The sequence below is a fragment of the Leopardus geoffroyi genome, chromosome E1 (assembly GCF_018350155.1).
Source record: "Leopardus geoffroyi isolate Oge1 chromosome E1, O.geoffroyi_Oge1_pat1.0, whole genome shotgun sequence".
In the NCBI taxonomy this organism is placed as follows: Eukaryota; Metazoa; Chordata; class Mammalia; order Carnivora; family Felidae; genus Leopardus; species Leopardus geoffroyi.
Window position 1 is genome coordinate 47,493,046 of NC_059330.1, and position 14,677 is coordinate 47,507,722.

Genomic DNA, 14,677 nt, shown 5'->3' on the forward strand with positions numbered 1-14,677 from the left:
AAGCCTTCGGAGAAGCAGGAAAAAGGATAACATCAGATATCAATAAAATCAAATAATATCCTAGACATTTAGCCCCATCCGGTCTAAGAACTGGAGCCCAGTCTGCATTGAAGGGCACCAAGATGTATTCCCATTTATTCACCCATAGGACTTCCATTGTGATGATGGCAGCTTCTAGCATTGAACATTTAGCGAGCATTCACCATGCACCAAAGACTGGGCTAAGATTTCACGTTAGATTATTTAATACAATCTTTGTATCGCCCTTATGGGATAGTTACTACATTTTCCCCGCTTACAGATGATGAAATGGAGGTTTAGAGGGAGGTAACTTGCACAACTGTTAACAGAAGCAAGACTCAAAAGATACCCAAGCATTCCTCTTAGAGGCGGTTCAATTGTTAGCAGCCATGGAACTGGGGATAGTGTTGGTGGGGAACCATTTAATTGCCTGCTATGTACAGGCAACGTGCTAACCATTGTATACATCAGGGGTTGGCAAACTATAGCCTGGGACCCAACTGGGCCTGCTGTCCGAGGAAATTCAACCAGGCCAACATCTTTTACATATTGTCCATGGCTGCCTTCACAGTGATGGAAGCTGGCCCCCAAAGCAGAAAATATTTACTATATGACCCTTTACAGAAAACGTCTTCTAGGGGCGCCTGGGTGGCTCAGTCGGTTGAGCGTCCAACTTGGGCTCAGGTCATGATCTCACAGTTTGTGAGTTCGAGCCACGCGTTGGGCTCTGTGCTGACAGCACCGAGCCTGCTGTAGATCCTTGGTCCTCCTCTCTCTGTGAACCTCCCCCACACGCGCTCTCTCTCTCTCAAAAATAAATAAAATCATTAAAAAAAAAAAAAGTCTTCTGATCCCCATGTTAAATCACTGAATCCTTCTATTAATGGCTCTATGGAAGAGGGTTGAGTCCAATTTTAGAGATGAAGAAACTGGTTCAGAGAAGTTAAGCTGCTTACTTCTAAAATGTAATATTTGTATTTTGCCAAAGAATTGCCTTTTTACAGACATTAGGGAAGAAATGCTATATATATTCCTATCGTTTTGTAAAAGGAAATATATTTTATTATCTTTTTATCTAAATTTTTTTATCTAAAATTTTTTTTATCTAAATTTAAAAAAAAATTTTTTTTAACATTTATTTATTTTTGAGACAGAGAGAGACAGAGCATGAACGGGGGAGGGGCAGAGAGAGAGGGAGACACAGAATCGGAGGCAGGCTCCAGGCTCTGAGCCATCAGCCCAGAGCCCGACGCGGGGCTCGAACTCACGGACTGTGAGATCATGACCTGAGCTGAAGTCGGACGCTCAACCGACTGAGCCACCCAGGTGCCCCTATCTAAATTTTTTTAAATAGGCTTTACACCCAGCATGGAGCCCAATGCTGCACTTGAACTCACGGCTCTGAAGACCTGAGCTGAGATCAAGGGTCAGATGCTCAAGCGACTGAGCCACCCAGGTGGCCCAAGGAAAGACATTGTAATACCCAAGAATAAGGGATGTAATTTATTCTCCTAAAGGAAACTTTAAGTGGAATAAGTTTAATTTTATGAACAACTTTGGATACTATTTTCTTCATTCTGCAAAGGACAGGGGAGAATATAGTCATAGAGTCATGTAAGTTTAAAGAACTGGCAACTGGGGTCACGTGCTTAAGAACTTTGGGCAGGAAGGTGGCAAAGCCAGAGCCAGAGGACACTCAGGCCTACCTGACTCCAAAGCCAGTGACCCTTCTCCTCTGCCTGAGGAGATGATCCATCTGTCTTCGCCTTCCTTCTGCCATTCAATAACTATTTATTGAGCATTCATTATGTGCAAAGCACTGTGCTCTTGCCAAGGACACAATGAATCATTTTCCTCCACTTCCCTCTTACCAGGTCTCTTTCCTTTGATCGTTTTGATTAAGACCAAAAACTCAACTCCATTATAGCTCAGTTAACCATTTTCTTTTTTTTTTTTTAAGTAGGCTTCACGCCCAGAGAGAGCCCAGTGTGGAGCTTGAACTCATGACCCTGAGATCAAGACCTGAGCTGGGATCGAGAGTTGGATGCTCAACTGACTGAGCTACCCTGGCAACCCCCCATTCTTTTATTATGACAACCTGACCTGTTGGTTGTTGAGGAAAATGATCCAAATGAAAACGCCGTAACACAGTGATACTATAGGGTCTCCTTTTTTTTTTTTTTTTTTCAACGTTTATTTATTTTTGGGACAGAGAGAGAGACAGAGCATGAACGGGGGAGGGGCAGAGAGAGAGGGAGACACAGAATCGGAAACAGGCTCCAGGCTCTGAGCCATCAGCCCAGAGCCCGACGCGGGGCTCGAACTCACGGACCGCGAGATCGTGACCTGGCTGAAGTCGGACGCCTAACCGACTGCGCCACCCAGGCGCCCCTAGGGTCTCCTTTTTTTAATGCTAACTAAGTAATGATTTTAGAGGCCCTTAGGGCAGGAAGAAATCAAATGATTTTCATCAAGCCATCAAGACTGCCCAATCCAGAGCTCAGAGGAAAATAATCTGAATGAACGTCTTTCTAGTTACGAGGTTCTCCAATAAGTGATCAGATCACAGCCTTTAGGTATCAGCCCCGCCTTCTGTCAACAGCTACTATCATCACTTTAATATTGCATTTCTGGCAACTGCTCTATTACATTGAACGATCACCAGTAGAGCAGTCAAGCTATTTAAAAATACAAGCAAAAGTTAATTATGTAAGGTGAATATCAAGGCATTTCAAATTAACATTCATATTCTTGAACAAATGAGAACATGCGAGTTATTGCATTAATACAGCTATGTAATAGCCTACATTTAAATATTTCTGATTTGAATTATTCCCCTATTTTTTTATTACGTGGTACGATGAGAAAGACACAGGAAGTTCCAATTACTCCACTGTTCTTAAACTGACTATTTAAAAATGATTAAATGACACTTACTGTGTATTCTGGTCCCGGATGTTCATTTGGGCAAGAGGGAAAAGAAAAAAGAGAGACAAAATGATGATTTAGACCATGCTTACATGCAACCACATGGCTTATAAAACCACAGAACTAACAAATACTGGTGAATTTTTAATTATTAAAAATATGTTAAAGAAACCTTCCAAAAACTGAACTTTCATAAATATCTCCATGTTTGCTCATGAAACTCTTACAGATGATACTTCTGTGGTTGGGCAGATAAGGACTGTAAGACAAGGTTCAATTAGCCTATAGGTTTGTGGCTAATTAAAAAACAGCGAGCTGGCACTATAAAAGCAGAATTAAAGACTAATAATTTCAGTGGAGCATTTCATTAACCACAAAGGAAATCTTTTAAGTGGAAAAGCAGCTTTTATAACCAGTAAGAAGAGCCTGTTATGATATTCAAGTAGGGTCTTGAATTTTCGTGTTTGAGGGACAGGAACCAAACCTTCCAAATCTGGGAGCGCAGTTTCTAGTTCAGAATCAACACAGAGTTTATTATCATCCCATTCCAAGTAAGAGGGAAAGTGATCTTATAATTATCGTATTATCCAACTGCAGAGGAAGTAGTTGGGGCAGAGAGACCCAATAGAACCTTTGACATAAATTATAGTCAACATTTTGGGAGAAGCTGAAAACAAATCAAAGTAAACAAACTTGTTTATTTACAAACCCCATCCCCAAATTACTTGGGGACTACTGAGGAAATAGGGAGAAATAGGGATCATGAAAACTCTAGACATATTACTAAAAAAAAACAAACAAAAAAAAAAGAACAAAAAAAAAAAAAAACAAAAAAAAAAAAACCTTTCACGTTCCTTCTCCACAAGCTATTTAATAAAATCACTTTAAGAAGCAAACTGGAATGGTTTAGTTTAATTCCTACCAGCCCCCACTAGGAAGAGCACTGATCTCAAAGGACGAAGGCAAATGGTGAAGAGACAGATACTACGGGGCTCTCACAGTCCCTGCTTGGATAATAAACCCTGAATCAGTGAAATCTGACTACCGCACCACGTTCTCTTGCTACATGTGACGTGCCGGTTGTAAAACGGACTTACCTGTAATCGTGTAGGGATAATAGTTCCAAGCCTTCTCTGTAACGTAAAATATTTTGGGAACAACAGCTCTAGCCCAGCTGGGCAGTTTGCTAAGAGGAAAGGAAAAAAAAAAAAAAAAAAGAAGACAATTAGAAAGAGTCTGTCCAGAATCTCACGTGCTCCCACACCTTTCTGGATAAACTGCCAGAGAAAGTGGAGGCAGGCCTAGACAGCCCTTCTCTCCACGGGTCATCTCTTCCCCATCCCTCTGGTTTTCACCACAGTTCACCCTTTTCTGTGCATATTCATATGCTCTTTTTTTTTTAATGTTTATTTTTTATCTTTGAGAGAGTGAGACCGCGCGCACAAGCGGGGGAGGGGCAGAGAGAAGGGTGACAAGAGCATCCAAAGCAGGATCTACACTGACAGCAGAGAGCCCCATGCAGGGCTTGAACTCACGAACCACGAGATCAGGACCTGAGCCAAAGTCGGATGCACAACCGACTGAGCCACCCAGGGGCCCCTTCATATGCTCTTAAAATGTGGGGAGGCAGATGGCAGCCTGGGTGTGGGGATGGGGAACCTCATACGATCGTTAGCCTGTCCTCTTTGACCTGATCTACAAGGACATGAGGTTTCAGTGCCTGGAAGGTGCACCGTTGGGAGAGTTTGGCCAGCCTGGCCTTGGTCTCCTAGGAGTCATATGGCGGAAGTGGTCGGACAGGATGTTTAAGACCGAATAGGGAGGGAGACGGAGGCAAATGTCAGGGCCGGGTGTCAGCTCAGCAATCCACAAGGGCGATGTTTTAAAAACGAACTAAAACGACAGACAGTAATGATTTTAGAGATATGATGAATAACAAAACATAGCCTCTTGGTGACTGGAGTTGGGGGACTTGTGTCCCCTCCAAAGATGCAGCCACGTCCTAACCGCCGGCACCTGTGAACTTAACCTTATGTGAAAGCAGGCCTTTTGTAGGTAATTAAGGATCTCAAGATGGAATCCCGTTGGATCTAGGCTAGGCCCTCACTGCAGGCACTAGTGTCCTCGTAAGAGAAAGGAGAGGGAGATTTAGAGACAGGTATACACAGAGGGGGAGAAGCCAGGTGAAGACAGAAGCTGGAGACAGGAGTGACGTAGCCACGAGCCATGGATTGCCTCAAACACCAGAAGCTGGAAGGGAGGCACAGAACAGCCTCTCCCGCGGAGCGCCCATGGGCAATCAGCACTGCCCACACCTTGATTTCAGACTTCTGGCCTCCAGAATCGAGACAGGACAAATCTGCGTTGTTTGAAGCCACCCAGTGTGTGGGGATCTGTTAAGGCAGCCACTGGAAATGATACAGTAATGGAGCCTTTCCCTGGAGCAGGAACCCGCGCAGCCATTAGCAGAAAACAAATTCTTAAAACAAAGAAAACCCAGGGGCACAGGTCTCAAGACCTTTTGTACCCCAAAGACTCATTGAGTTTTGTTTAGTTTTATTTGGCTTTGTTTTCCTTCAGGGGCCAACTCTACAGCAGTACAGGCCCAGAGAATTCTGTAAATGCTATATTTAAATATATAGTACCCTGTATTCCTTAAATATGTCTGCATGATTTTATTCTACCTCCCTGCCCCGCCCCCAGCACTATACCTGGGGGCTTTGTGTCTTTCCGGATGCTACCATTTTGTTTTAGTTTTTTTTTTTTAAGTTTATTTATTTATTTATTTATTTTGGAAGGGAAGGCAGAGAGAGAGAGAGAGAGAGAGAGAGAGAGAGAATCCCAAGCAGGCTCTGCACGGTCAGCACAGAGCCCGATGCAGGCCTCGAACTCATGAACCATGAGATCATGACCTGAGCTGAAATTAAGAGTCAGAAGCTCAACAGACTGAGCCCCCCCAGACACCTCCCTGGCCCCCACCCCATTTTGTTCCTTTCCCATCCTGGGGCTTCCGGCTCAAGGGTCTGGGACTCTGGGCCTAGCCGGACATCAGACCCCGAGAGGACGCAGACTCTGAGCTCCTGAAGGCCACCATGTTGACGATAACACTACGGGGCAAGTTGTGAATTCCAAGAAAACGGGGCCATCAAGCTAACAGAACCCCAAATCCCCAACCTCTCTTGGACATGGAGTTTAAACGACAACCCGAGCCAGAAAAATACTGTGCACCTCGCATGTCTTCTCGAATTGTTTCTCTTATTTCTGACAGTGTCCAGGACCCCCTTTTTTTGTTTTTTTTCAAGACAAATATGTATTTTCAGTGGCCAGCCGGACCTAACCCAAAGCTCCGGGCGGCTCATCAGGGCCAAATCAAATGGGGGACCCAAAGCTTCCCTGAAGTTGGGGGGGGTGTCAGACAGAGGCCACCGCTCTCCGGTGGGCTGGGCGGCGTGGGCAGGAGCATTTTCTGCCCCGCATCGCGATTTTTCTTGCCGCTCTCCCGCAGAACGTCTCACTCCCATAAAATCAGGTCTGCAGTAACTGCTCATTTACCTTACGTTCACACTGCTTGAAAGGAACGAGCTGCTTCCTGACGGGGGTTTTTATAGCTTTTGCCTTTGATTTATCCTTTCTGTCGCGGAAGCAGCAGGGCAACCAGGGTTGACGTGCAGGGTGGGAAAATCGCGCTGGGCTTGCTTTGCAGGAAATGGGCACGAGCACAACTCCCCCCGGGGCTCCCTCCTTTCTGCCCCAGAGCCCAGAGCGATGCGCGTCAGCAGGTGGTGTAGGAAGACACCGCTTCTACTCACGGGCAGGTGGCTTCCCTGGGCTGTTAATGGATTGGAACAGAATGGACTGGAACAGCATTGTAGAATCTCCCCCAAAGAAAGCTAGGCATTCTCTAGCTCGGACCAAGACCAAGTACCTAGGTCTCCCTACAAGCATCAGAGACCATTCTCCACTGTCCACGCTGGGGGCGGAACCCCTCCCCATATGCATTAGGCTCCTGAGGCATGGCACTCGGGGGCCCCAGCCCCCTCCCTCCATAACTCAGACCCCAGGTCACTTAGAAAGCCTCCCAGAAGAACCACATCCCCATTCGACAACCCTTTCCTGGAAGGAGACTGGCTGAAAAGCACCAGCAATTTTCTATCCACGCCAAGACCTTTCCTATTTGTACGTGGTCAGGACTTCAGCCCCTAGAATCTTTAGCTCAGGTGTTTCATCCACCAACTCATCCAGGATACGAAGCACTGGAATAAGCTGCCTTTTCCAAAGAGACGCCCTAAAAAAACCCCACAACATTCAGCCAAGAGGGCTGATGCCACTTTATAGGATTCTTCAATTAGTCTAGGAAGGAAAACCTCTCACTACAAGCCATTTACCGGGCCGGGGCAGGAGGCATTGGCAGAAAGTTCCATGATACAATATTCAAATATTTTAATCCCACTAACAGACTTTCTCTCAGCCCCCACTTTCCCCAGAGCACATCATTATTCAAATCATTTTTGTCTGAGGAAGTAAAATTTATTTTTCCCCGTGGCAATGATTTATCAGGGCTGCAAAGGAAAATGGAATTAAATTAGTCCCCACTGCTGCTGTCACTTTCATGATGTATACTGTCACACAGCCTCCAATTCTAAGGAGAAGTCTGTCACTCAAACTCACTCCCAGGTGTCAAACAAGAGTCTCTCTTCTGGAGGGGGCGCCTGGGTGGCTCAGTTGGTTAAGTGTCCAACTGTGGCTCAGGTCATGATCTCACAGTTCGTGGGTTCGAGCCCGGTGTCAGGCTCTGTGCTGACAGCTGGGAGCCTGGAGCCTGTTTCGGATTCTATGTTTCCCTCTCTCTCTGTCCCTCCCCCTCTTGCACTCTGTCTCTTTCTCTCTCTCAAAGATAAATAAACATCAATAAAAAAAAAAAAAATTTAAGAGTCTCTCTTCTGGAATGGTGGCACGGTTTGAATCATGACCAGACCTCCCAATGGCCCGTATCACCATGTCAGGCTTCAGAGGCACGGAAGAAAAGGACAGACGGACAGACAAAACCCTGAAGCCTTTACAGAATCGTAAAACATGCTGACGTGGAATGATACTGTTGCCCAAACACCTCTGTCAATGCCCCCCCAAAGACAGACTTTTCAAAACGCTTGGCTTTTCACTTTTATGTATTTTTTCCGCTTTTAAACTCTAGTATGAAACACAGAACCTATCAATGATACACCCAGGTGACCCACCCATCCCAGTCTACATGAGGCTGTCCTGCTTTTAGTGCTACAAGTCCTACATGCCAGAATTCCCCAGTCCTGGGCAAACTGGTATGGTCGTCATCCTAGAGCACTGGTTCTCAATGGGGCGGGGGGATTCTACACCCCGCCCCGGGGGGGGCGCATTTGACCAGGTCTGGAAACATTTTTGGTTGTCACAAATGAGAGGTTGGGGGAATGGGGCAGGGATGCTGCTGGCACCTAGTGGGTAGGGGCCAGGGATGCTGTTCAACACCCTACAATGCGCAACGCTCAGGAAAGCCCCCACAGCAAAGAATTCTCTGGCCCCAAATATTAGTAACAGTGCCGAGACTGGGAAACCCGGCCTTGGACTTCAGTAGATATGGTCACTGAAACCTTCTCACCGGTTCCCTAGGTCTCCCTAAATTACAACTGATCTGATAAGAAGGCCCCAAAACGCAGGCATAACCTGAACTGGTCTCAGCTGAAGCATGTTTATTTACTTCATCAAGAGTTTCTGGAACTGAAAACCCAAACCATCCCTTCTTTAGAAGCTTCTGGCACTTTACAATCCAGATTATTACCAGACTCGCCCTGATATCTAATCTCTCTTTGCAATCTAGGCTCGTTTGGGAATATTTTTTTGGCCCCAGGAGGTACTGAACATCATTAGGCCAGATGTGGTCTAAATGGAGTCTAATTTCATTTTCTCCACGGGGATCAGAGTTATGATGGTCTGCACCAGAATCTTTATTTGAGCTGTTCTACCCACCGACTCATGCGGGATACGCAGCACTAGAATCAACCACCTTTTGGACTTAAAACATTCCCCGCAGAAAGACAGCCCGTCTGGGTTCCCTTTGCTCAGGCGTTTCTCACAGTGTCCCTGAAACATGTCACTGTCGATGCGGAGATTGTGCTCACATAAGCAAAGCCCACTTAAGGGACTTCTAAAAAGGACGAGGCTACCTTTTAGAACCTCATTTTCCGCTAGTCCAGGAGGGATGTTCTCACCTTTTCTTTCCAACCTGGCATTTGACAATTATTTGATAAGAATCGTCGGTACCCAGTTCCGCGTATGCTGATCTCCGATTAATGACTGTTCTGGCTGGTCTTTGAATTCTGCTCGTAATGTCACTTACACGCCACCACCGCTCTCCCTACTTAAAAGAGTAGTTTGGGGGCACCTGAGTGGCTCAGTTGGTTAAGCGGCCGACTTCGGCTCAGGGCATGAGATCGCGGTTCGTAGGTTCGAGCCCCGTGTCGGATTCTGCGCTGACAGCTCAGAGCCTGGAGCCTGCTTTGGATTCTATGTTTCCCTGTGTTTGGATTCTGTCTCTCTCTCTCTCAAAAATGAGTAAGCATTAAACAGAATGTTTTTTAAGAGCAGTTTGCATTGGGATTCTGGGAAAAAAGGTCTGCCTGTGTGTCAGTTCTTGGAAGGCTGTGCTCGGACAGCGTTATGGTAACACGGCTAGCACGCTGGGAAGCACTCAAGGGAGAGGGCCACGTGATGTCCGTGGCATTGGTCAGGAGTGAGGCAGAACCAAGGTGGCATGTGTTTGACTGGATGGACGTTCCAGTTCTTTTCAGATCCAGCCAGGCCAACATTCTGTTCCTGTGAGTTCCCATGGGAGAAGGTGAATGAGGAGCAGAAGGGAGCGATCCTGGCAACGTGAGAATCTGCAGCATGTTCTTAAGGACTGAGACGGAACGGAGCAGAATGGCATGGGCTGAAAGGCACGCTGGGAGGAAGTCGTTTACATGTTCTACTTCTCCAGTATACAAAATACAGTAGGTTAATCAATCTCATTTATTGAATATTATATTCAATGCTTACATACTGACTATATATTTACATAGAATACGTAAGATGGAATATTCTAAAATACTTGACGTTCAGGGGCGCCTGGGTGGCTCAGTCGGTGGGGCATCCGACTTTGGCTGGGGTCATGATCTCACGATCCGTGGGTTCTGGCCCCGCATCGCGCTCTGTGCTGACAGCTCAGAGCCCGGAGCCTGCTTCGGATTCTGTGTCTCCCTCTCTCTCTCTCTGTCCCTCCCCCACTCACACTCCTGTCTCTCTCTCTCTCAAAAGTAAATAAACACTTAGCAATTTTTTAAAATAAATAAACATTAAAAAATGAAATATCTGATGTTCCCATACGTTATGGCCGCTGCGCACTGTCACTCCCACCTAGAAGGTAAGATCCCCCAGGACAGGGATCGTCGTTCTGCCCCTGCGGCATGCCCAGCACCTAGGACAGTGCCTGGCACACAGCAGTCACCAACAGCTATTTCCTGAATGAGTAACGGTTGACTCCGAACATTCAATACTGACCATAAAGATTCTTTCAACACGGCAAGGAAATAAGCCCGCAGGTCAGAATCTTTGACCCCGACAATCTCTCTATGACCTGTTGCCTGGGCAGCGGGCTCTCCCCAGGCCACACAAGCTCTGGGCACGGAGCTTTTACTCTGGGCAAGCTCTAAGAGATGAGACCGATCTGCCTGGCAGATCTGGCAGACCTGGGAGAAGAGAAAGGCAACGTGAGAGAAAGAGCCAAGCCCTGGCAACCAAGCTGGACCAACGAGCTGGTAGGCAAAGCGGGTGGCTTTGCTTGCCCAAACAGGACTCGTAGCTTGGGGAAGTTGGGCCCTCTCTTACCCAGCGACACACAGAGGCCAGGAGAGTGACCCTGGAAGGCCAGAGCCATGGAACAGGAGAAAGGTGGTCCTCGTCATTAGATCGATTCAGGCATTGGGCGGAATCACCGTTATAAGCTGGCAACCCTCCCTGACGGGCAGCTGCCAGCACAGCCTAATTAATCCAGCAGCCGTGGTGGGGAAGAACATGACACTTCATGACTGAAAAACAAACCTAAAAATAGGCTCCCTCTTTTCTCCCATGCCCCCCACCCCCATCCCTGAATCCCTCCCCTCCTGGGCTTCATGGGGAGGGACGGGAGAGATGCTGCAGATGAAAAGAAAATGAAAAGGGACCAGAGAAAAGACCCACCCGCATCTGATTCTGGGAGACAGGTTTTATTTAGAATCACTATTTGAGAGACTGATGAGTATCTCGCCTCCTTTCCCTGGATGCCAGTTGAAACGGGGATTTTTTTTGAAGCCAAGCCAAGAAATACCACTTATTTGGTTAACTGAACTGGATCGAAGGCCCAAGGACAATCACCAAATGTACTAACGTAGGAGAAGTAATGTAATGTTCCGAGCGTATGAGGCAACCGCCAAAATGAACAGTGCACCCAGCGGTGCATCAGACGCCGTAGGGAGGGGCCCGAGGAATCCCCTCCCTGGGAGATGAGATACAAGCAATAAAAGGACGGATGGCATTTTCGAAAGACATTAGACTCCATTTAAAAATGGGCAAAGGACAACAACAGCCATTTCTCCAATGAATGGCCAATGAGCACAAGAAGAGATTCTCAACGGTCATTAGTCATGAGGGAAATGCCAATCGAAACCAAAATGAGATACCATTTCACACCCAGGAGGATGGCTAGAATCAAAAAGACAGACAATGGCAAGTGGCAGTGATTACGTGGAGAAGTTGGCATCCTCACACATTTGCTGGAGGGAATGTAAAATGCAGCCACTTTGGAAACCAGCCTGGAAGTCCCTCTCCCCACTCACTGGCAGCCCCGAGCCTGGATCGGAAACTCAGTGGGATGCTTGTGTTGGGATTTTGGAATAAGTGATAGCAAGAAAGAAAAAAAAGGGACAATTTGGACCCATCCATGGCAGTCGTGGTCGTGCCGGCAGAATGGAGTCTGTGTGCTGCCCTTGGCCCCTCGCAGGTGCCCAGGCAGCTGCCCGTTCTCAAGCCTGCAGGCAATTCTGTGGGCCACTGACATCCTTCCACGAAATGTCCTTTCTGCTCAGGTCGGACTCAGAGAGAAGGCTCTGACTACCCAGGCTCTGAGTAACTCCAGTAGAACAGATTGATAAACCTATCTCTAAATGTGATTTGCCTTCCCATATGACATAAGGAGGGGCGCCTGAGTGGCTCAGTCGGTTGAGCGTTCGACTTCGGCTCAGGTCACGATTTTTGTGAGTTCAAGCTTCACGTCGGGCCTCGTGCTGACAGCTCAGAACCTGGAGCCTGCTTCGGATTCTGTGTCTCCTTCTCTCTCTGCCCCTCCCCCACTTGGGCTCTGTCTCTCCCTGTCTCTCAAAAATAAATACACGTAAAAAAAAAAAAAAAAATTTAGGTTGACGTAAGGGAGAAAATTCACTCACTTTGCCAGCTCGTGAATGCGGGTTCACGGCACACAGATGTTCCTGCGTGTAAATTATTAAGTGGGCACTGTGACGTCTCAGCTAATGCCAGTCCAGCTCTCAGAACCCACTTCCCTGCGGCTGGCAAAGGGGTCTCCAAGATGCCACCCACAGCAGTGTAAGAATTATTTGGAGCTGAAGATATTTGAGAATCAACAGTTGCAGGAAGATGCTTTCACTGAACTGCCCTTATCAGCATAAAAGCGGAGCCTCCCGAAAGAATTCAGCTGTCATAAATCCCCTCCCCAGGAAATTCACAACCAGGGAAGATTGACTCCTATCACCAGAGATGAGAAGTTATCATCGAGATAAGAAACTGGCTAATAAACAGCCGCTGTCACAAAACTATCATATCTCCTATCCATCCTCCTCAAGTCCCATTTGTTTTTCGTGAAAGCCATTTGTTGCTTCCAGAAGTGCCTTTCCCCCCCACCCTGCTCGCCCCCTAGTAAAATGGCATATAAGCCCCAAACTCTAACTGACTGTTTTTTGGGGGGCTCCCGTGTACTTCCATGAATAAAACAAATGTCTTTTCTCCCACGAACCCGTCAGTTTTAGCTTAATTTGCAGGCCCCCGCACACAGAGCCTAAGTGGGCTGAGCAAAAGATTTTCCTCCCTGACACCATTCCCAAGATGGACGGATAGACTCGCAAATGCTAAACACTGTCAGCCCAGATCTTGCTTTGATCAGAAGGCAAAGGCCACGTGTTACTTACTAAGCGATCCTAATAGAGGAACAATTCACTATACGTTTAAAGTTCCAATAAGTACCTATTTAATGAATTTCAATTAGGAAGCAGCCTTGCCAAGACAGCAGTCCCATGACCTGTGCGTGCAGGACATGATTAACTCAAGATGGCTCCAGTGTGTAACAAAGTAACGGATCTGGTGTTCTTTTATGATTACGGAGATCCATATTCTTATTTTCTAGTACGTCGCATAGACATTTTTTCTTTTTCTCTTACTAAACCATCATCTCCCTGGTCCTAAGAGATGTGCTACACTCTTCCAAATATACCAAGAGTCTTTTATGTCATAAAATGATGGACCTAGTTCAGACTCGTGCAAAGGGAACAGAAAGTACTTTTCTCCAATGTCTCATTGGTTACTCATTTACGAATGCTGGAGGTGAGTCAGGATAATGTCTGCCACTTACTTTGAGCATAGAAAATTAAGGTTGAAAAGGATCTGAAAGGGTGCCCAGTTTAACCACCTATTTGATGTTCAAATCTGCTCAAGGACAGTCTGGTAGGTGGGAGCCCCGCTCATGTTCAGGCATGCCCAGCAAAAGCATAACGGACTCTTAAGGCACCCTTCTGGGTTCTCACACACGCACTTAGATTCCTTCCTTAAACTGAGCCTAGACCTTTCTCCTGGCATTCTTACCCGTTGGTCTTGGTCCAGTTGGTCCCCCGGAGGTCTTATCGAATATGCATGTCTAATTCTTTTCCCACCTGCCTACACCATTACATACCCTGAGTCTGGCCTTTCCAGGTTAAATGCCCTTGTTTTTTTCAGTCATTCTTCACATCATTGGTGGTTCTCTGATCTTAACATTCATATTAACAATTTTGGAAAAATTAAGTAGAAGGGACTTGCCCCACTAGATACCAAACCTCATTATAAGGCTATAATAACCAGGACATTTAGAATTATATTCTCAAACTCTATTTTAGAAACAACCCTGTTGGCATTTTAATTAGATTTGTATTAAATTTATAATTAATTTGGGAATTGATGGCAACTTTATAATACAGCATTTCCTATCCATGAACATTACCACTTGTCTAGGGTGTTATTTTGGGTGCTTTTGGTTTTGTTTTGTTTTGTTTTTGTAAGCTTTACACCCAGTGTGGGGCTTGAACTCATGACCCTGACAAGAGTCACATGGTCCACTGACTGAGCCAGCCAGGTGTCCCTGTCTAGGGTTTTTAAAAATGTCCTCCACTGGGATGTGTGGCTGGCTCAGTCAGTGGAGCATGTGACACTTGGTCACAGGATTGTGACTTCGAGCCACAGGTGGGGGCATGGAGCCTACTTTAGAAAGATAAAAATGTCCTCCACTACTGTTTTGTTTTGTTTTGTTTTCCTCCAAAAAGATGTTGTATATCTTGTAGATTGATTACTGGGTACCTTTAAATTTCTTTGCCTATCCTTTTTCTATTATAATGGATTTTTTTTTTTCCCCCAGAGAGAGAGAGAA

The 14,677-nt window shown here is 46.2% G+C and overlaps 1 protein-coding gene across 6 annotated transcripts in view; it reads right to left on the bottom strand.

Moving 5' to 3' along the window:
• Positions 1-14,677, bottom strand: part of PITPNC1 (phosphatidylinositol transfer protein cytoplasmic 1) — a 274,238-nt gene that overhangs the window by 113,123 nt on the left and 146,438 nt on the right. For all 6 annotated transcript variants that reach the window (XM_045490739.1, XM_045490740.1, XM_045490738.1 and 3 more), the window contains 2 exons: positions 4,047-4,135; positions 2,959-2,966 (listed from right to left, as the gene is read on the bottom strand). In XM_045490739.1, coding sequence (XP_045346695.1) covers positions 2,959-2,966; positions 4,047-4,135 — 97 coding nt within the window. The remainder of the gene's footprint in view (positions 1-2,958; positions 2,967-4,046; positions 4,136-14,677) is intronic.